Raw genomic sequence first — 21,056 nt, forward strand, 5'->3', positions numbered from 1 at the left:
TTCAGACAAACTAGAAGAAAGAAAGATGAATGGAATACGGCTGTTTCATTCATTCAACAAGTGAAGGACTAGTTGAAGGAAACAGATGGCAAAAACTGCAGAAAATCTGATGTGTGTTTAAGTGTGGTACTGAAAAGAGAGCTGAGTGAAATGTGACCTGGATCTACTCTTAAATTCTTGGAAATAATTTAAAGGGTGCTAACTACAGTACAAAGTCGTAATCAACACCTGTGTATATGTGATTATTAGATCGCAGAAACACATCTACAATAGAAATGTTTAAGCAGAAGACATTCATAAAACGAGAGAAAGTTTTCCTCTTCAGGCACCAGTTATATCCAACTATCTGTATAAGAAGGATATATATAGTTATCTAGCTCACATAGCATAACCACGCTACATGCTTTGAGAGATTTCAGGTAGAAGTTACAATCAAAAGCAAAATATCTGATGAAATTAAACAGAATTCTCGACTGGACCCAGATAACAGCTCAGTGGCAGGAACAGTAGCAGTTTCAAGAACTCTGACCAACTAAATAATGGATATCAAGATTTGAACTTTCCAGGTTACTTAAACTATTAGAATTTTCCTAAGATGTGACAGTGAAATACTGCAAGCACCACATTTGGCAATTCTCCAGGTGAAAAACAGGCCAATGTACTCGTCCTGTAAGGAAAAATCCTTTAAATGAATGTGATGTTGTCAACTGCCAGGCATGCTTTACTGTGAGAGAACGGCATGGATACAATGTGCCTTTCGTTGGGCAAAAAACATAGGGATTTCAGTGCTCCAACAACATCACATTGTACAGGTGTCTTTAGAACCCTTTTTTTTTTTAAAAAAAAATCAAGCAGTTGTGTTGGAAAGCAGCTGACTGTGCACCCCACATTTCTTTAAAGGGTGTATGTCCTCACAGACAGATTTTCAAATCACTGTATTACTTTCGTCTCAGAGTCTCGACATCTTAGAATCATAGAATGGTTAAAGATCATCTAGTTCCAAACCCCCTGCCATGGGCAGGGAAATCCTCCACTACATCAGGTTGCCCAAAGCCTCATCCAACCTGGCCTTGAACACTTCCAGGGATGGGGCATCTACAACTTCTCTGGGCAACCTGTTCCAGTGCCTCACCACCCTCAATGTAAAAAATTTCTTCCTTATATCTAATCGAAATCTCCCCTCTTTCAGTTTAAATCCATCGCCCCTTGTCCTATCACTACATGCCCTTGTAAAAAGTCCCTCTCCAGCTTTCCTGTAGGCCCCCTTTGATCTTGCAATCAAGTCACCAAGAACACACAAAGCTGGCATATATATTATAGACAAACAAGAGACACAACAAGCTGCCATAACGTAATTGTGTAAAAGTAACCCTCACTAGTTGTTTTATGCCTATGAAAGCAAATTTTCATTTCCATATTAGCATGGTATGAGTCTGTTAAAACAAAATACTTGATAACTGTACTGAAAGTCAGAACAACTTTTCTTTTTCAGCCAGTGCATTTTTTTTCTGGATTTAGCCACTTTTCAGACAGCTAACTGGGCCCACAGAATACTTACATGATAATCCCCTGATTCAGAGAAATTTGTATCCCATTTAACTTCTATGTTTATACTTCCTGACAGTTGTAGTCACACATGCAATTTTTCATGAAAAGTGTGTAAGTCTCTCATTGCTGCCTTCCTAACACCATTCAAATTTCTTAAACATTCAAAGTCTAGCCATTAGATCCTAATCTTTAAAAGCTGCCTTGTCAAAAGGCCAGCTCAAAAGGAAGACGAGTGTCTGGCTTACTGCAGAGCTTCCCAGAGGTGCAGCAGCATGACCTATTTGAAAGGAGAATGTAAAAGAGAAAAGCAAACAGAATGATCTGGCAGGCTTGGATGCATCCAGTTTTTTCCTGCTGCTTATTCTGCCTCCTTCACACTGAAGAGCTGTCTTGCTTCCCTCCTGCTGGATGTGGGCAATTAACCCTACCTCTGGGCCAAGCACTAACATATCCTACCTGATTTACCTTAATGGGATGGATGATAGACCTTGGGCAATGTGACCACAGACCATCTTTGTCGTGCATTGCTCCTAAAGAGCATACATCTGGAGAATTACGAGCTTGAGCTGTCTTGCTGCTATAGGATCTTTCTGGTTTGAATTTACCCACAGAGACTGAGATACTACATTCATAAACATTTTTATTCTCTTTGGAAAGTCTTTGTTTAGGTCTGTCTTCAGCTCTGGAAGCACCAAACCTTCAGAGCAGCACAGGGAATTCACACAGCCTCACTGATGGCCTCAGGAAAGCTGGAAAAAATAGACTCTCAAATTCAGCTTGTCAGCTTCTCCAAAGCATTTCAAGGCCAAGAGGTTCTTCCCCAGTTAATCCACATTCTGCTACTGAGCATGTCTCTTTCCATATACTTGCTGGCAGTTTTGTAAACGTTGATCATTTGCAAAAGAGATTTCTTTTTCTCTTCCAAGTTTCTTTTCCAGCTCCACCTCTTCTACAGCTCTTTCCTTAAGGCTAATTATGGAAAAGTCTGCTTCCCAGTCTTAATGTATTACTTGACGAATTTGCAGGCATTTCAGGTATGCTATTAATTAATTTACTGAGCTGTATTTCATTGTCTCTCTTCCTCCTATTGTCAGTGAGTTTGGTCTGCAGGTCCCTTTTCTTTATCTAGTGAGCAATCAGCTCCTGACAGGCAGGAGACTTTTATTATGGACATATGCTATTCCTTGCAACACTGATACTGTCTACATGATGCCAGCTGTCTTAATCACTTTCTTATTTTCCCTGAATTTAGTGTGTCAACAAGCCTGAATTCAAATGGTAATAGTAACAATTTCTTGTGGTTCTGCCAAAGCTCTCAAGGTGTCCTCAAAATTAGGGAACACACATTTTGAAATGGGAGTTTAATCAAACAGAGCCACTCTGAGAAGGACTTTACATCCTTTAAATCCTGTGAGACTCGATGGACATGCACCACCACAATTTATATCAAAGGCTTTCCATTTCGGGCAATGGCCTCCTGAATCCAGAATCACTGTCTTTCCCTTTAGAGGCTGGGGGGTGGATAATAGCCACCATCTCCTCAGGGAAAAGTTATCCCTTTATGTCTTAAGTCAGCCTCCATCAGTCAGTACTGATCTCATATCTAGCTTCTGGTAGCAAAATCCATGCTCCAAAAGACAGCTTTTCTCTGTGGTCTTTGGTCTGCTCTGACTCACCCAAAACCCAAAAGTCCTCTCATAGGATTGACAGAATTATTACTAATTAAACTAAAAACCATCTCATCTTTTTCTGCATAGCTCCTGCCTTCGTATGACCTTTCCAATGGTTCTAGCTGGGTCTGCCTGCCTCCATCTTTCTTCCTTTCTGAAAAAAGCGCAGTCTAAAAATGTTTTTCTCTTTTGGCCATCTGGACACTGCTCTCAGCATAAAGGACTTTTCTTTGCTTCCATGGCTTTTCTGCACTTAATCAAATCCATCCCATTTCTGTCACTATATGTGACATGAAGAGTTTGAGAATCTCGTTAATGACATACAGTTCTTTTCAAGGATGCAACCGTATTATTTCAAACTGTATTATTGTGTTAAATGAAAACACAAGCCAGCATAGCTTTGCTGCCTTTCATAGTTGCTACTCCAGAAATATATTGTTTTCCTGTATCTTCTAAGCCTTCTCAACTGATCGAGGAAGAGATTGAGGCAACTGATGCATGGTCTCCAGTTGTATTGCTAACATATCCTAATTGCTTCCTAACAAGACAGAACATAGCTGCTGTTCACCCTTTCACAAGCCACATGCCTTTAAGAAATAAAAGAGATATTCTTGATGCAATACACCTCAATTCTAGCCCATCTTGTAAGTTTTGGAGTCTCTCAAAGACGGTTTTTTTTGAGTATCACAATTTTCCCTAGCCTTTCTTTCATAATTCTCTTTCCATCCCCTCCACTTTCTGCAACAGTTCCTCATTCCTCCTTCTGGGAGTTGCCGGTCACAAGTACATGAGCTAAGAATAGCACCCCAGATTAAGCCACACGCTGTCTAAAAACAAAGGTTCAAGATAGGGTCTATGCAGAATTTTGTGCTGTTTTACCAATTTAAAGATAATAACAGAAAAGGGCAGCTTATCTGAAACAGAAAAATCCAGTTACCAAAGCCAAATGGCTGGTCTTACAGGAAAAAAAGTGTCATTCTTTAACCTCCTGATGCAATCAATAAGCAACACAAAGAAAGGAGAAGTGGTTTTCTTGCCAGCTCCGAATTTTACCACGAAAAAGAATAATTTTTGATGAGATATTTTTTTTTTAAAGAATGATAATGCTTATTTGGACTAGTTGCATGAGATGTATGCCATCAACTGGAACTGACTGATCCATTTTTAACTTGTCAGTTGTTTTGAGACACTGAAAGAAAACTTCATATACAGGACAAATGTATCTTTCCTCTCCACAGTGCAATGCAATAGTCAAGCTCCGTACAGTGGCCCAACTTGTGTTCCAGTATTTGAATGAACATCCATCTAAATAAGCAAGCAGCCTACATCATTTGTGCCAAGCATCCTTAAATTCCAGGAAGAGACAACTCTACATGTAAATCTTGATCTCACATACCAGGTTAATGCTTCATATGTTCACCTTATTTCTTTATCTGCTAAATTAAAGAGATTTTTTGATAAAACGCAGTACATTTTCTTGCATTTGATTGTTAACCTTTCTGATAGAACAAGTCACTTCTGCAGTTTGTCCAGACCATAAATATTCTTGGAAATTTCCTAAAGATTCCTCAGATGTGTTAATTTAAAAGAAAGCAACACCAAAGCATACCCTTTTTGTATCAGAAGAGGAGTAAAACCAATTTGGTCTTCTATACATCTGTATTTTTATTTGAAGTGGCAGACAGCTGACAGTCTAAATTAGTTGGATTAACTTAGAAAATTACTTTATTTAATTACCTTGTGTCAGGTTTTAGGTTTTCCACAGTAGAATGGGTTTGATTTGTAGTGATAATCGATTTCTCCTTTTCACCATCACTGGCTCCATTTTCAGTTGACACAACCTCATACTCTGAAAAATTACAGTAAAGAGTAATTCGCTTAAATAACAGCTCTTACTCGAGATTCTTCATCGCTCCCTCTCTTCTCATCTGATTTCCACTTCTACTGTCTAATAGGCTGTAAGGACATCTTGTGTGAACCAGTCTGGGCATTAGTATGCTGAAACAGTTAGGAAAGAGAGATTCAATTCCAGATCGCTGAGTGCCCAGCCCCTCATTCTTCCTTCCTCATAATTCCATTATAGGACACTCAACATCTCACCTCTGCCCAAAGGTACACTAGTGACAAAATTCCAAACACAAGTAAATATAAGCATTCTGCAGTTTGAATGAAAAAGTATCAAAGATGAAAGCACAGTTTCTAAATGCTTAAACCTTGGTTAACTTAAAATATGACCTATATTTTTGAGATTTCCAGAGGAAACTGCCAGCAAACTTGGATAGGGCACTTCGGAATCTGCAAGTTTAGAAGGAAATAATTTTGCATAAATTTATTTCTGTATTTATATGATTTATAGAGTCTCACTACTTTCCTTTCATCTTACTGGGATGTATCATCAAGCACAAGCAATGCTCTGAACAGGGAATTAACAACAGATGTTTGGGAAGATGATACTCCTTTGGTCATAGCCCTGTCCAAGATATAGTCTCTCTCTCTAGCAGGCAACTTCTGTCCTGATTCACAACAACCTTTTCTAATAAACAGACTCAGTATATTGCTAATTTTCCTCTCTTTGCAAAGAAATTCACAGTCTCCCTAGATCCTTCCTTTTCCCGTCGTAAAACCTGTTTATAACACCAAGTGCAGCTTTGCTAATTGTAAGCTAGCAAAGGAAAATGTTTTCAAAGAACATTTGCAATGAGCATTTAGATCTACAGTGCATGAATAAAGCAGGTATTATACTGTGAGGACAAAGACAGAAACCACCTAGTCGACAGCTATAAAAACTCTAGAAAATTATGTTCTTTCCTGTTGTTTTCTAATGATACTATTAATTTTTGAGTTCTTAACTAAATGCTAGCAAGCTGTAGGGCTTTTTTTTGTTTTGCTATATTTTTTAGTTCACAATACAAGGAGACCTATTTGTTGTGAACACAGAAAGATAAAACACCTGCAGTGGGATTTAGCGCTAAAAAGGAAAAAAACTCTCTAAATTGTCGCTGGACTCTCAGATCCTCACTTCTAGTAAATGTAGGAGATGACACACCTGATATGATCACACTTGATCAATTGACCTGATTTTGACCTCGACAGTGTAACTATGGATTCCTTTGCACTATTTTATGTAAAAAGTATCCATTGAAACTGCTGGGTAAATTATGTAAGACAATGCAATTAAGTGGAACTGCAGAGCAGCCCTAAAAATTACGTTCTAGAATTCCACGCTTCTAAACCATAGCAATTCAATCTGAGCAATTATATACATATATGCACACGTGAGTTTCAGATTTACTGCAATAGTTTCAAAAAGAACTTCTACATAGAATCTTTTTATCTTTACCTTGTAATACACTCAGTTATTTAGGGCATATACAGAGGAAGGTAAAACTTTAAAATAGGTTTAAAAGTACATCAGAAAGACAGCATGAAGGAAGGAATTACTGTCAATACTGAAGATTTTGAAATTTCCATGTTCAGAAGTCCTCCCCTACAACAGTCACCCATGAATAGCGAAAGACCAACCACTGCCTTTTAGAATCAAACTCATGGACCTGTAGGAATGATGAGAGGGTGGGAAGGAGCAGGGGGAAAAAAAAAAGTAAGTAGAGGGCTTTTATCTGAGACCATTTGTTCAAGTGGAACCCCAATGCAATGATCAAAGATATAAATATTGATAGTTAGCAGATATTTGAGTAAAACATATCTGTGTTTTCTCTCTATGCATTTCCTTTTTGGAAACAAAGACCTTTTCCTATACAGCCACCATGGACTGAGTGAGCCACAGACAAAAAAAACCCCAACACACAAAAGCCCTTATTTGCCCTAATTTAGCCTCATCAGAGAAATTATGTTTATTAGGAAGCATGTGAGAGAAGGTGGATATCCACTGCCTTAGGTACATCTAAAGAGACAATGAGTCTTTAAATAAACTTTACAGGAATTCAATCTTTCTGCCTTCTGCCAGCTCCAAGTCAATATGTGATTTGAATTTTTTAATTCATTCAAGCTGGAAAAGAAAACACAGCTCATGTGAACAGGCATGCAAACATGTGCACACACACACACACACACATATATATGCACGGAGCATTACTGAGTGCATCCCGTACCTGGTTGTTACTCAGTGCACGAGTCTCAGTGCACAAGGCAGCAAACTGCCCTACGTTTCTGAGGTAACACAGTAAGAGTAGCAGAGCACCAGCAAAGGGGTCTTCGTTCCTGACATTTGCAGTCTTTATGAAAACAAGGAGGTGAGCTTGATCACTGTTTTGGTTATTATTTGTCAGATCTTTCCATTGCTGAAGCACAATTTTGTTTTTAGGAATACCCAGTACGATTAAACCCCTTGTGCATAGCTAAAAGTCAAACAAAATAACTGTTTCAAAAAAATGGCTCAACAAATTACATTTTCTGTTTCCACAGTTCTATCTGAGACAGTGCATTTAAAAAAAAAAATGTGATGCCTAAATCAGATGGTTGAAAAAACATGTACAAACTATAAAAATAAAAAGAGATGACAGAAAACTTGATTTAAGTCTGCCTAAACAAGTAATGTCATACTGATGCCAATATGAAATAATCACTGTTTCCAGAAAATGAGATTCAATGCCTTCTCTTGAATTCAGAAAGTGTCCTTGGATGATTCATTAACTGAATAATTTTTTGAAGTTAAGGCAAAGGAGACAAGCTCAATGAGAGTATTTGTCAGCCACAGAGTTCAAACATTTTGCATTACACATTGAAGTTAAAAAGAATGAAGATGGTCTTTATGGAAAAGCTGTTACATCTAGATAGGAAGATAGCTAGGTTGAAAACTAGAGTTTCTCTGTGAGGTAAAAGGAGTACTAGTCACATATTTTGCAGAAGGTCTTAATCTTCTCTGGAGTGGGGAAGGGTATGCCAGGTGTCTCAGTTGTCACAGAATAGTCTTCTCTATAGAAGAGAAGAAACTTCACAGAAAGTTAACTTTTACAAATGCTGATTACAACTGAACAGAGAAGGAATTTCCGCTTTAAGAAGAAGCAGGGAGTATTGCTTGCTCTATATTTCACAACACACATTGAAAAAGAAAGGAAACAGTCTCAGAAGGCAATTAGGCCTTGTTCTCATCATTAGATGACGTACATGGACAGTTTTACCAGCTATAGTGGAAACGTTTTTCTGTTTTTGCAAGAAAAATGGTTGTGCTGCAGTGGGTTCATTAGCATACTCAAAACCAGCAATTCTACTTCCAAGAAAACATGCGGACTAAATGATGTTATCTGATCTAATCAAGCTAAGGACTGGTCTGTGGAGGAGGCCTCCAAATGACAAGAGTGACAAAAAGGCTTTTCCCTGAACAAAAGGAAGCATTACAGAACTGCCTGGGGTGGGGAGTATTTGCAGAGAGCCTATCCTCAGCCTAATTCTAAGGTTAGCAATAAGCTCACACTTCCCTTTCTTCCAGCATGAAGCACATCGTGGAAAGCAAGCCAGGTAATCATTCTTCTCTCTTGTTGGTACTTTTCATTAGCCTACAGTCTCTTTTTATTCCCCTTTTAATCCAGCAGAAGGGCTAACTTTATTCCTTTTTCCCAGAAGAAAAAAGTGTGGGCTAATTTTTAGTTTGAGTGTCCCTTTGGTTTTGCATTTATTGTTTTTCAAAACGGAGAGAGCAAGAAAGAACAGAGGCTAAACCTAGTAATTATTTGTAGAAAATCAAGGAAGGACTAATTTGGGGAAGAGAGTGGCCTTGCTTGTGACAGTCACCTAATTATACCCCTGCACTGAAATCTCTCATGACATGCATATACAATAACATCTGAAACATCCCACTTACATGCTAAAGCGACTGGCTACTGCTCGAGTCTTAGTCCTTATTAGCCTTATCTGTTCTACTCGTAATGCAACACAGCCGCATCTGTTTGGTCATGGCTGTGATAAGCCAGTGATTTTGCAAATCAAAGTTTTATGTCCATCACAAAAACAAAAGCCATATTCCTGACAGTACAGAAGAACCGTAATTTTCAGTTGTTAATTAATGTAAACGTCCAATTTTGGTAAGCTTGTGTTGATATACAGAAGACAACAGAAAAATTATGAATGGTCATCTGCATGCTCACCTGTCTATGTATTAATTCCTTCATGACTCACAAGGATTTATTCTCAATACAAAAAACTTCCTTTGGAAATAAAAAAAAACAGATTCTTTTGACATAGAGAACTTGGTGAGCCTATGGTGGGTACAGCAGGTGTTATGCTGGCAGAGTTCTACTGACTTACTAGATGGACGTAAGGTTTCATTGTGTCCAGCCCACTGATCAACAACATCCTCAAGTCAAGAAAGATGTCTACATGATCTGTATGCATCTATATAATAAAGACTACTATCACATTGCTGGAACTTACTGACTAGATCTTACCAATCCTGTACAAAGAGAAGCCAGAAATTAAGAGAATATACAGAGTCATACCTCTCTTAAGTATCTTTTTGTGTCATCACTGACACCAATGATATAGTTGCAAAAATCTTGTTCTAATCTAGTAGCATCATCTTATCCACACTGGAGTTGACAATAGCACAAAATAAATGCACTAGAGTGTAAGACTCCCTTGGGATTAAAGTATTTTTTAAATGGCATAAAACTATTGTGAAAGTAAAAATAAACTGGAAATACTCTACTGATATAATGGAGGAAAGAAATCAAACCAACCAGTAACAGTGTCATTGTCTGGCTTTTCCCAGTCCAATATGACGAAAGTTGGACAGCCCTCAACAGTCACCACTGTGAGGTTGGTTGGAGGATTTTGTGGAGGACGAGTTGGTTCTTCCTTGCTGCTAGCTTCTTCTTGAGGAAAATGCTCAAGGGAGCTTGTGATAGAGCAAGGTACATCATCATCTTTCTTCATGTACTTGACATGGGGGGCTAAGACCAATAGGAAAGAGTCGTTATTCAAGACAGCGTTTTTACAAAATGTCAATGCCATTTCACCTAGCACACAACTTCTATCTCAGGGCACTAAGTGAAAATCTGCACAAGTCAAACATAAATGTTTAAGAAAAAACCCCATATATTCAATATTAAGCTGCTTGTTGGGTTTTTTATTGTTGTTAAACCTGGAATCTGCACTGCCTTCACCCCCTTCCCATTGGCACCACTGACAAAATATCAGTCTGAAGGTATTAGTGGGTGATACGGACTATTTGAAATCATTAACTTGTGTCATAAAATAGGACAATTACCTTTAGTCCTTTTACACTCAAATGATGCTACAATTCCATTTGTATCTTTGAGTGCTATGCTAATACAAAGATGTATTGCCTATCGCCACTTTGTTTCATGAGAAAGAGTAACAAGTTTGGTCCAGAGTCATTCCAGCATTAAACTTGCAGTTCCTCAAACAAACGTAAAAATCTTACACATTTTCAGTGGTACAGGACCAAACCTTCTCTTTTGAGCTTTGCCTCAAAGCTTCTGAGGCAAATGTCTGGTACTCTGCATCAAAATTAGGAAGGTTACTGAAGACAAACATATTAGTTCTAAAATTAAAACTTCTATTGGATGTAAACAATAAGCTCTTGCAAGAAAGGCAGAATCTTCAGAAACATAACGTCTCTTACCAGACCATGAAAAAAACCTGAAAAATCTTCTGGTACAAAAGCACTTCTTCCTGTCATCTCACCTTTCTAAACTGTCCAGATTACTGCAACAGCAATAACTTGACTACTTTATCATCTAGTCTAGTATATGTTACCATATTACTAGACCATCTGAACGTGCACAGCCTGGAATGAGAGGTGAGGCATGTATGATGGGTGGATATCCCTTATGGTAAGGTGCACTGGTACTGAGGCGATACCTCTCCATGTGTGCTTGCAAGCCCACAGGAAGATTTTAATTTGGTTTGGTGGAATGTGAACAGCATGCACTTGTGGCTCTTCCTGTATGCCAGCAGTAGTACAACATGTTTTTGGGAAAGACTGTAAACTAGGAGGTGGTAGCACAGAAGAAAGTAGAAGTGAAACTTAGTCAAGAGTATGCTGATGGTCTGCACTGAAGCCCTTTCATCTGACACTAAAGTGACGCAGAATCAAATGAAGTTTTGGCCTTCAAATAACCAAACAAGATAATTTTGATGCAAGATAGGTCAGTCTTCATATATTACCCCATAGCTATTAAGATCCTACCTTGGTACCTTGGTTTGCCTGAAGAATCTGTTTCTGATGTAGGACTTGAGCTGAAGACAGTTGCATCAACTGTGGGAAACACAGTTATAATTTAATTTGCAACAAATATGAAGTTTCAGTGTTAGAACCACAGCATTTCACAGTTCATTTGGCATTTTAATACATGGTAAAGCTCTTCCATGATAGACCTTTGCTGCCAAATTTGTCTTTTCCTTTTAAGGACTCCATTTTGGCTGTGATGCTAAGTAAACCCCATACTTACCTGCTAGTATAAAGACAGCCATAACCAAAATGACAGACTTCATGACCGCTGCTGGATTCAGTTCACGCAATATATGCAAAAAGCTCTTTAGACCTTTTAAAAAGATCTTTTTGCAATGTACCGGCTGTTTAGCTTGGAGCTTGTTTCATGTTCATAGAATATAGACCACTATTACACTGGCACATGAACTTCTTTAAAAATAGCAACAAGGAAATCACAAATTCTGTCTCCAGCGTGTACAACTTCCACAAAATTTGAAGGAAATTGAAGGCAAATACACTGGTAAACAGAAACATGCTAAAGCAGTCAGGGTTCATGACACCAGTGTTGTGTTAAATAGCCACGATACTGAGCAGAATCTTCTCTCAAATGGAATGACTACAATTGACCTCAACAGATGAAAAGCAACATATTCACAACAAGCGTTTTGTAATAAATCTAGCATCCAGTTTGCATTACTGAGCACTAAGGGTCACAGTGAGTTAATGATCATTATAAGGAGACAGTATTTCAGTATTTCTATAAATCCAGGAAAATTAGAAACAGCACCATTTATGACAATATACCTAGAGCTGCATATTTTGGCTCGAAAAGTTCTAAGCTTCTCCTTCCCAAACCCATTCCTGCAGCGCACTTTGAGGAGATTTAGGTCCGAACTTTTAGTTAATTCCCAATTTTATAAAGGGAAAATTACCAACTAGCTGCTATGTTTACCCTATACTTTTTTTTTCTATTTAAATGGTGGCGGTTTGGTCAGATAGCTAGGAGGATATCAGAACCATGTTGAGAACTATTAGTCACTGTCAAATAATAGTGTGAATTTATGTCCTGTGCAAAAAGAAATGTTAAGGGAAAAGAGTGCCTTATCTAGTCCCTTCACAGATTTAAAGTAGCCACTGAATGGTACTGAAAGCTCACTAAGTATGTATTGATTTCTGGGAAGATGGAAGGCCGTCATGTTTTCATTTACCATGGTATGTATCAGAAGGCAGCCAGATGAACTCAGTCAAGTTAGAAAAGTTGCAAAGCAGCATAAAGGAAATCAGAATCACCCCACACAGAATACTACTTACATTAAATATACAATGCATCAATATAGTTTAGGGAAAGGAAACAAAAGAAAAAAGGAAATCATTATGTTCATAAAAAAAACCCCAACCAAACAAAAACCCAGAACTGTCTATAACATGCTTACCATAATACTCTGGAGTTGCAAAAGCTGTTGGCGTCTTATATGACATTCCCGTCCTCACAGGTGGTGTTGGTCCAGCAGGTTTAGCTATAGTGACAGAAGGAGGGACTTGTGGCAACAAGGCATTCACTATTTAAAAGAGTGAAACAGCTCTCTGATTTTCTAACAAAACTGATATTTGTGACAAGTACTGTCATTTAAGCTACGATATTCCCTCATAACTTGTACAACAGCTTCCAGTTGGATGTAGGAAAGTTCTGAGTTGTCCTTATTGCCAACATAACCTACTCCTGAAACCTTGTAAGAAAATTCTTTGCTACTTGGAGACTGTCTTGGAGAACTTCAGTCAGCTTAGAATGCGACCTGGTTTACTGCACAGAACCATCCTGCACAGATTGGTAAAAGGATGTGAAATGACCGGCATTGGCATTTCTCTTCCTCAAATAAAAAAGCACATTTCTTCACGAGTTGAATAGCCAAAGTCAGTAACCAAAATCTGGATTCTTTCCTCAAACATAGGTAAGGTCCTTTCATTTCTACTCCTAATGCAGCATATGTATTAGCAAGGCTGGAGCTGGCACATGCAGAATGATAAACACTGAGTCCTTAACTATGGTCTGCATTAAGAGTTTAACCACAGGACAGCACTGGAGATTCCACTAAATGAAATTAAGATGCACTTCAAATGAAGGTAAGAAAAATGCCATGAAGTCCAACACTATATGACCAAAGGGAAAAAGCTTTCTTTCTGAAGTGATCTATTCTGTAGTAGTCAACATAAGTTTGGAGAGAAAATGTTTGATAGAGGCAATGCTGTCTCCCATAATTAAATAGCTATTTTAAAAAATATTTTAGATTATGTGACATTGCTTTTACTCCTCAGCCGTCATCACCTAATAAAGAAAACAAGCTTCTAAGAGGCAAACAATTCATGGCAAAGGATGTCTTGATTCTTTTCATAATAGCTGTAAAAGACAAGACCTATATTCACAAAACATGCAGATACTCCCAGATAACCACTGCATGACTGAAATCTCAAACCCCAAAAGTCAAGAACTACATAACGTAGTTATGACACACAAGAACATGGTAACTGAAGGCAGAACTTAGGGAACCCAGTTTAAAATGACAAAAATCCCTACCTTCCATTAATTTCCTTGATGAAATGAAAATTTATTAAGATACTTGTAATGAAGATTCTCTCCCTGCTTTCCACTAACTTCCTTAATAAAATGGAAATTTTTTAAGATTCTTACTAGACAGGAACTGGAAATCTCTTATTTATTTTTCTTCCATTCAGGAGACTTTCAATGTCTACATAGAAACCTTCCCATAATACTAATCCACTGGATGACTAAGAAAGATGCAAGTAAGGAATTAATCACAGAGTTAATGTGAAAGAGAAACAGGACAGAATTATGAAAGGGAAAATCTAGGAAGAAAATTGAAGCAAATTTTTCCTGTTAGTACTGTGTAATAGTCTCTCCAGGGAACCAGAAGAAATTCAATTATGATGTTTAAAACTGAGCTGGATAAAACACTAGGAAACACATAAGAAGGAAAATCTGCTACTCGCCCCACAAGGAAGAACCAGATCATCTAACCAATTTATTCCATCTTGAATGCCTAGGAAGGTATGGTAACTGCTGACTACTACATAATCTGGCCTCTAGTGTACGGAAAAAGGGTGAAATTTTAAAACTGGTAAATTAATTAGACACTTAATGGAGAAAATCAGCATAGACTCCATTAAAAGCAAAATAAAATTTATCAGGTCAACATTTTTTTATGCTACAGCTTAAGGCTGACAATGTTTTATGTTCTGTTGTAGTTATTACTAAGGAAACATCAGGGATCAACAGCAAGTACAGACACAACATTTTGATCTTGGCTCTCCTGTTGAGCAAACATACAGTTTGTTTCATTCAGCTTGGAGATTCTTGCTTCTAATCTTCCGCACAAAATACTAAAGAATTACTTAGGTCTTTAGTGCCTTAATAGCACACAAAGCCCCAAACGAAACGAACCAAAAAAAGCCAACAGAAAATACAGCAGAGCCAACACCTTTATATTTCCAGTGAACTACAGGGAGTAATATGAAGAGGGAAGCATTTCTCATGATGCCATGCATGACGAGATGATAGTTTCTGAATACCTGGAATAACATTAGCCTAAGGATTCTTACGTAGGATCCACTGACAAAAAATACGTAAGGATAGTGAATATCACCTTCAGAATAAAATTAAAATACGAAATGTGAAAGTTTCTATGTGCTCTTATACTGATACTGTGGAGTAGGAATACTATAGCACAGGAACGAAGCTAAACTCTTTGCACATGAAATAGCTCAGCTCACTCTACCACCCAGTGCAGTTAGTTTTCTGGGTGCCTATCAGCTCGTTATTTGCAGTGTTGACAGATGTGCCGTCTATACGTGACAGAATTTCTGTACGAATAACCAGCTGGGAGTATGCATCGAAGCACATTATTCAGTATCTCCCATCTGACATGCACGTTAAGCAACTGCAAACGTTACTAGTAGACATGAAATGTTCTTCAGGCTGATCTTAAAGGATATGTTGAATTATGGTATTTTGCTCTCAGCTCCCTTACTGGGGATGATTTCGACATAATTAGGTCAGGAAAACAAAAGAAAACCAGAGTTTATGTATGAGGACAAAAGACACAATGCCTGTATGTTCCAGAAGACTAGTTTCTATAGATAACACAGATTAAAGAATCTATACTGTAAAATTCTCCTATACCCTACTAGTCAGTTCAGTATTATCTCACACATCACAAAGTATTGATGCTGAAAAGGTCGAGATACCTGGACTACCCGGTTTGCCAGTCACGGTGTTTGGAGGCAGGGGTTTTCTTCGCATTTGTGTAGGCTTGACAGGAGGTATAGGAGGATGACGAGGGCCAGGTGATGTAGTTACTGAAGGACATTACAAGAAAGCGTTATTAATTATTTAACCTCAAACTCCGTAAAATCAGAAACCCATTGCAAGTTATATTCTGACTTCTCAAACAATGTTTCATGTCTGATTCAGTATCAAAAGTGGGGAGATGAGGTTAGGAACTGAAACAAGTTGTATTTTCAGCCTTACATTCTTTGGGAAGTGAGTTTTAAACCAAGCTTATATCGAAAAAATGTAGCTCCTTTGGGATTTTGTACAAGTGTTTCAGTGATTCACTTTCTGTGTAGTTACTCATTTCTGTCAATGGCAATTTTTTGGCAGCCAACAGGATACTTCTTCCACAATAAACACCACCTCAGTGTACTTGGAAACATCTTCAGTACCCTGCTCACAAAACTTCTGATCTTTTGTACTTTCTAACTGATAAAACTGGTCGCTCTCAGCTTGAAGCAGAAGATGTAGCAAAAGGGAAATTATCATTAGCAACACTTTATCACATGCTGTTCAGAAGTGAAAAATGAAAAAAGTCACAGTGACATGGCTGGAGACAGTTCTTGCCTTAGTAACTCCTGAAGCACCCAGCTAGTTTGTTTCAAAATGCATTTCCAGTCAGTATCTATTAAATTTATCTGGTAAGGTCCTTTGACAGTGAGGTCTGAAAGGAGAGCCTAAGTCTCTTAATTCATACTTCAAAAATGTTTTACTGTAGTTTCCAGGCAATTATAAAGGATTTTATTTATGCAAAGGAAAGGTAAAGATTTTTCTTCCACTATTCACCTTTGCACTTCTTAGCAAACTTTTTCTCAAGAAAAAAATCAAGAGATATGTGCAACACATTTCTGTAACAAAAGACTTTTTGTACCTAACAGGGGAAAATCCTCAAGAGTACTATAATTCTTATAACGCTGCCAATGTCAACAAGTATGCAAGTTGCCTGATACTGAGTTATTGGCTGCACAGTGTACCTTGGACCCTACATATCAGACCTTAGTTCACCCTATAAAAAGAACAACTGTGGGTGAGAAGGGAGCAGGTCCAAAGACTCGTTTGGGAGAGCCTTTTCAGAAATACAATATAGAAACAGGGACATCTCCATCTTTCTCTGTTCCCTTTTCCTTTTGGACTTTTGTAGTCACTTATAAAACACATGTTTTTAAAATTCCTCAGATCAAGACAAGAAATAATGCTCTATCTAATTCAGGAAGATGCAATGGTTCTGAAAATAGCATTTGTAGGTCTCATATTCATTCTTAATTCCCAGATGGAGATGAAAAATATATGCCTAAAGACCTGAAAAAGGATAATAAATTTTGTATATATAAGTCATCATAACCTAGATACTACTACCTGGCAGTATCCACGATCTATTTTCCCTCTGCCTATATTTAGGGAATGGGATTGTTGGAGATATTTACAGAGTAAAAATGTGCAAGTACTGACTTGTCAGTGGTTTCTATTGTATCCTGAAAAACACAACTGTAAGTTACATGCAAGCCAAAACATCACATTCAGTGGACTGTGTCACAGCTGAATCTGCTCTACCGCACTCTGGAAACAAGAATCCCTACCCTTCCCTTCTGCTATTTCCACAGTGATTTGGGCAATGGTCTATGATGCTACCAGATCTAATTAACAACGTGTGGAGACCAAGCTTGTAAAATAGGACACACAACAGAATTCAGGGGTTTTGTGACAGCGTAGATTCTTACAAGGACAGTGGCACAGTGAACTATTAGAATTTATTTAATCTCAGCGGTCCTTTGAGGACAGGGAATGTATTTCCTTGACTGTCACTCTTCATGAAAAAGGGGTGTGTGCAGCCTCTTAGGGTAGTCTCTTAACACATCTAGCTTAATTCTCATGTGCTGTAACCTATTTTTTTCATTCCTTGTAAATAGTCTAAATGTGAACTTTTTCAGTTAAAACATACTAAATTTTCAGAAAAATTAAATATATTCAAAAGGGAAAGCGAAATACTGGCTAACTTATAGAAACATTTGATTCATCTGCCTCACCTATTTGCATGGTAAGATGACAGAACTGATCCTCCTATGGAAGTTATGTCAAGGCATACGGATGACAGAAAGGTGATTAGAGACAGCCAGCATGGCTTCACAAGGGTAAATCATGCTTGACTAATCCGTTGGCCTTCTAGGATGGAGTGACTGTGTTGGTGGACAAGGGAAGAGCAACTGATGCCATCTATGTTGGTGTCTGCAAGGCCTTTGACATGATCCCACACAACATCTTTGTCGCTAAATTGGAGAGATAGGGGTTTGATGGATGGACTATTTGATGGATAAGAAACTGGCTAGACAGTTCCACCCAAAGAGTTGCAGTCAACAGCTCTATGTCCAAATGTAGATCAGTAAAACGGTGTCCCTCAGCAGTCCATATTGAGACCAGTACTGTTCAATATCTTCATTAATGACATAGACAGTGGGATTAAGTGCACCCTCAGCAAATTTGCAGATGACACCAAGCTGAGTGGTGCAGTTGATATGCTTGAAGTAAGGGAGGCCATCAAGACAGACCCTGACAGGCTGGAGAAGTGGGCCAATGCAAACCCCATAAAGATTAAGAAGGCCAAATGCGAGGTCTTGTATCTGGGCTGGGGCAATCATCAGTCTCAGTACAGGCTGGGTGATAAATGGATTCAGAACAACCCTGCAAAGAAGGACTTGGGTATATTGCTAGATTAAAAATTAGATATGAGCCAGCAATGTGTCCCAGAAAGCCAATTGTATCGTGGGCTGCATCAAAAAAAGTGTGGCCAGCAGGTCGAGGGAGACAATTCTCCTCCTCTACTCTCATGAGACTGCATGCTCTTCTGGGGTCCTCAGTACAAGAAAGACATGGACCTCTTAGAGTGGGCCCAGAGAAAGGTCACAAAAATGATCAGAGGTCTGCAACATCTCTCCTATGAAGGCTGAGAGAGTTGGCGTTGTTTAGCCTGGAGAAGCAAAGGCTCCGGGAAGACCTTATTGTGGCCTTTCAATACTTGAACTGGCCTTATAAGAAAAATGGAGAGAGACTTTTTACTAGGGCCTGTAGTGACAGGACAAGGGGTAACAGTTTTAAACTAAAAAGGGGTAGATTTAGAGTAGATATAAGGATTAAGTTCTTTATTGTTAGGGTGGTGAGACACTGGAACAGGTTGCCCAGAGAAGTTGTGGGTGCCCCATCCCTGGAAGTGTTCAAGGTCAAGTTGGATGGGGCTTTGAGCAATCTGATCTAGTGCAAGGTGCCCCTGTCCACGGCAGGGGGTAGAGGTGGATGGTGGAACTAGACGATCCCTTCCAACTCAAAACTATTTTAGGATCCTATAAATCTGTATTTTGACATACATGGTAAGGCCTCGTGAAGAGAGCTGAGATCACAGAAGGATGCAAAAAAATTACAAAACAGTAGCAGCTAATTTCAAAACCATATCCAATGGTCTCTTACGAATAGAGTTCAATGTATGGTATTGGCTTACTTCAAAGCTCTAAAAGCTTAACTTAAACATCTAATGTCGTAACATGAGTAAAAGCAGGTGTAGATGTTTCTTCAAATCTATGTGCATAAAAAACCTTCCAGTCTCTGTAAATCACAGGATGGATTTACTTAAATACACACCACTGCCTGACATTCAGTAACAAAAGAAAGCAGAGCACCACCATACAGTCTGCATCTAGCTACTGCTAATGGTATATCACACGCTGGACTTAACCTTTGCAAAGTACAATCTTCAAATCAAATAAAATTCAAAAAGATGAAACATCAGAACTCAGCTGTCACGATAGACTCTTGTCTTTGTGCAGGTAGATTAGGTGCAAAGGAAATTCAGCAGGGATTAGGAGTAAACAGCAGTTCATAAATTAGTAGGAGGCCTGTCTGTGTTTTTATGTCTAATAACACATTTTCAAAGGAAAATCTAACTAACAAGAGCAGCTGCAGCTGAAAAGTAAATCAAAGGCCAAAACTAATAAATATTTTATTTTTGATCAGTTTTGCCAGCAAAAAAGCATAGTTAAAACAAGCTCTATTCTTGGTCATGCTAATAAAACAAAAAACCATGTACACATGTGGCATACAAACATCAGTTTTCAGTTGAAAAAGAAAATTTCTAAGAAGTTGACTAGAAAAAAGTGAAACACAAAAAGCCTATTTTTGAAGGCCTATTTGAGTAAGCCATTTTCCCTAAAAATATTTTGATTGTCTTGAAAATGTGATTGCAAGACTTGCAAGAAAAGCAAAATGGACAAGCCTGGTACAGCGCATGTGAAAAAACTGTAACCTTATTTACTCCACCTTATTATTTCGCATCAAGCTGAACGTTCTAATTTTCCTAACAACCCTAACATTCAACAAAACTTTTTTGTAAGTGGGAGGACAATCTGGTTATGCATTCTCCCTGTTGTCCTTTGCCATGTACAAACTATTAGTATGAAAGAATCAGTGCTTACAGTATTGTGGCTGTTTGATCGTAAGGATACAACAATGATGGTGGTAATTCTTAATATATGGCATATGTTAGTGACTAAGTAGTGACCATGAAATATTATTATTTCTACCTCTTTTAGTAGCATCCTAAAACCAAGACAATGTGCATTGATGAGAATGACTATGAATTATTTTGTCTTCTTCAGTACAGGTGTTTTTTTTAGTGTAGGAAAGGCAGTGGTTTTATTTTTCACAAGTGTTAAAAATTGCTATATTGTCTTCTTTTATTAACCTTACCAGAAAACGATTTTTCCCAGGTATGACTATATTCCAAAGGTTTTTCCACATCCATGTCAATTTGTCTGGCAATATCCTCAGGTGTATATACTTCATCTATGAAACAAAAGAAAATGAAACAAGTGTCTACAGTGCAGTACCAAGTCATGGAATATTTCTATATTGTATATGTTTAAATTGCACCTAACATTAAGTGCAAAACTGGCATATATGGCCCATTTTTACTGATAACTGAGTAATATGTGTTATCTTCCTTTTCAAGTAAGTAGAAAGTGGTCTTGGTCTAGAAGATTCTGTAATTTAATTTTAAACATTCCTTGAAAAAAGTATATTAGGAAAGAGAGAATGAGTAAGATTAAGAGATAACAGATGAGTTAAATCAAGATTATACGTGGAAAGATGAGTATAGAGAACATTTCAGTATTTCAGTATACAGAATAAAATGCCCATTGATTCTTGCAAAGTTCTCCTTCTTCCCAAAAATAAGATCTTTGGTTATTCTCCACATCGAATGGCTAGATCAACTCTGAACTGTATTTGGAGTACTGGAGGCAAACTGTACATAAAATTC

At 38.0% G+C, this 21,056-nt stretch overlaps 1 protein-coding gene across 1 annotated transcript in view; it reads right to left on the reverse strand.

Annotated features, from left to right (window-relative positions):
- ABI3BP (ABI family member 3 binding protein) overlaps window positions 1-21,056 on the reverse strand; it is a 167,968-nt gene that overhangs the window by 15,868 nt on the left and 131,044 nt on the right. Inside the window, exons 51-56 of the mRNA XM_086622839.1 lie at window positions 20,486-20,581; window positions 15,670-15,780; window positions 12,843-12,926; window positions 11,386-11,454; window positions 9,911-10,123; window positions 4,956-5,067 (exon numbers count right to left, since the gene is read on the reverse strand). Of these exons, the coding sequence (XP_086478965.1) occupies window positions 4,956-5,067; window positions 9,911-10,123; window positions 11,386-11,454; window positions 12,843-12,926; window positions 15,670-15,780; window positions 20,486-20,581 (685 nt within the window). The remainder of the gene's footprint in view (window positions 1-4,955; window positions 5,068-9,910; window positions 10,124-11,385; window positions 11,455-12,842; window positions 12,927-15,669; window positions 15,781-20,485; window positions 20,582-21,056) is intronic.

This window comes from Tauraco erythrolophus, chromosome 1 (assembly GCF_009769465.1).
Source record: "Tauraco erythrolophus isolate bTauEry1 chromosome 1, bTauEry1.pri, whole genome shotgun sequence".
Taxonomy (NCBI): domain Eukaryota; kingdom Metazoa; phylum Chordata; class Aves; order Musophagiformes; family Musophagidae; genus Tauraco; species Tauraco erythrolophus.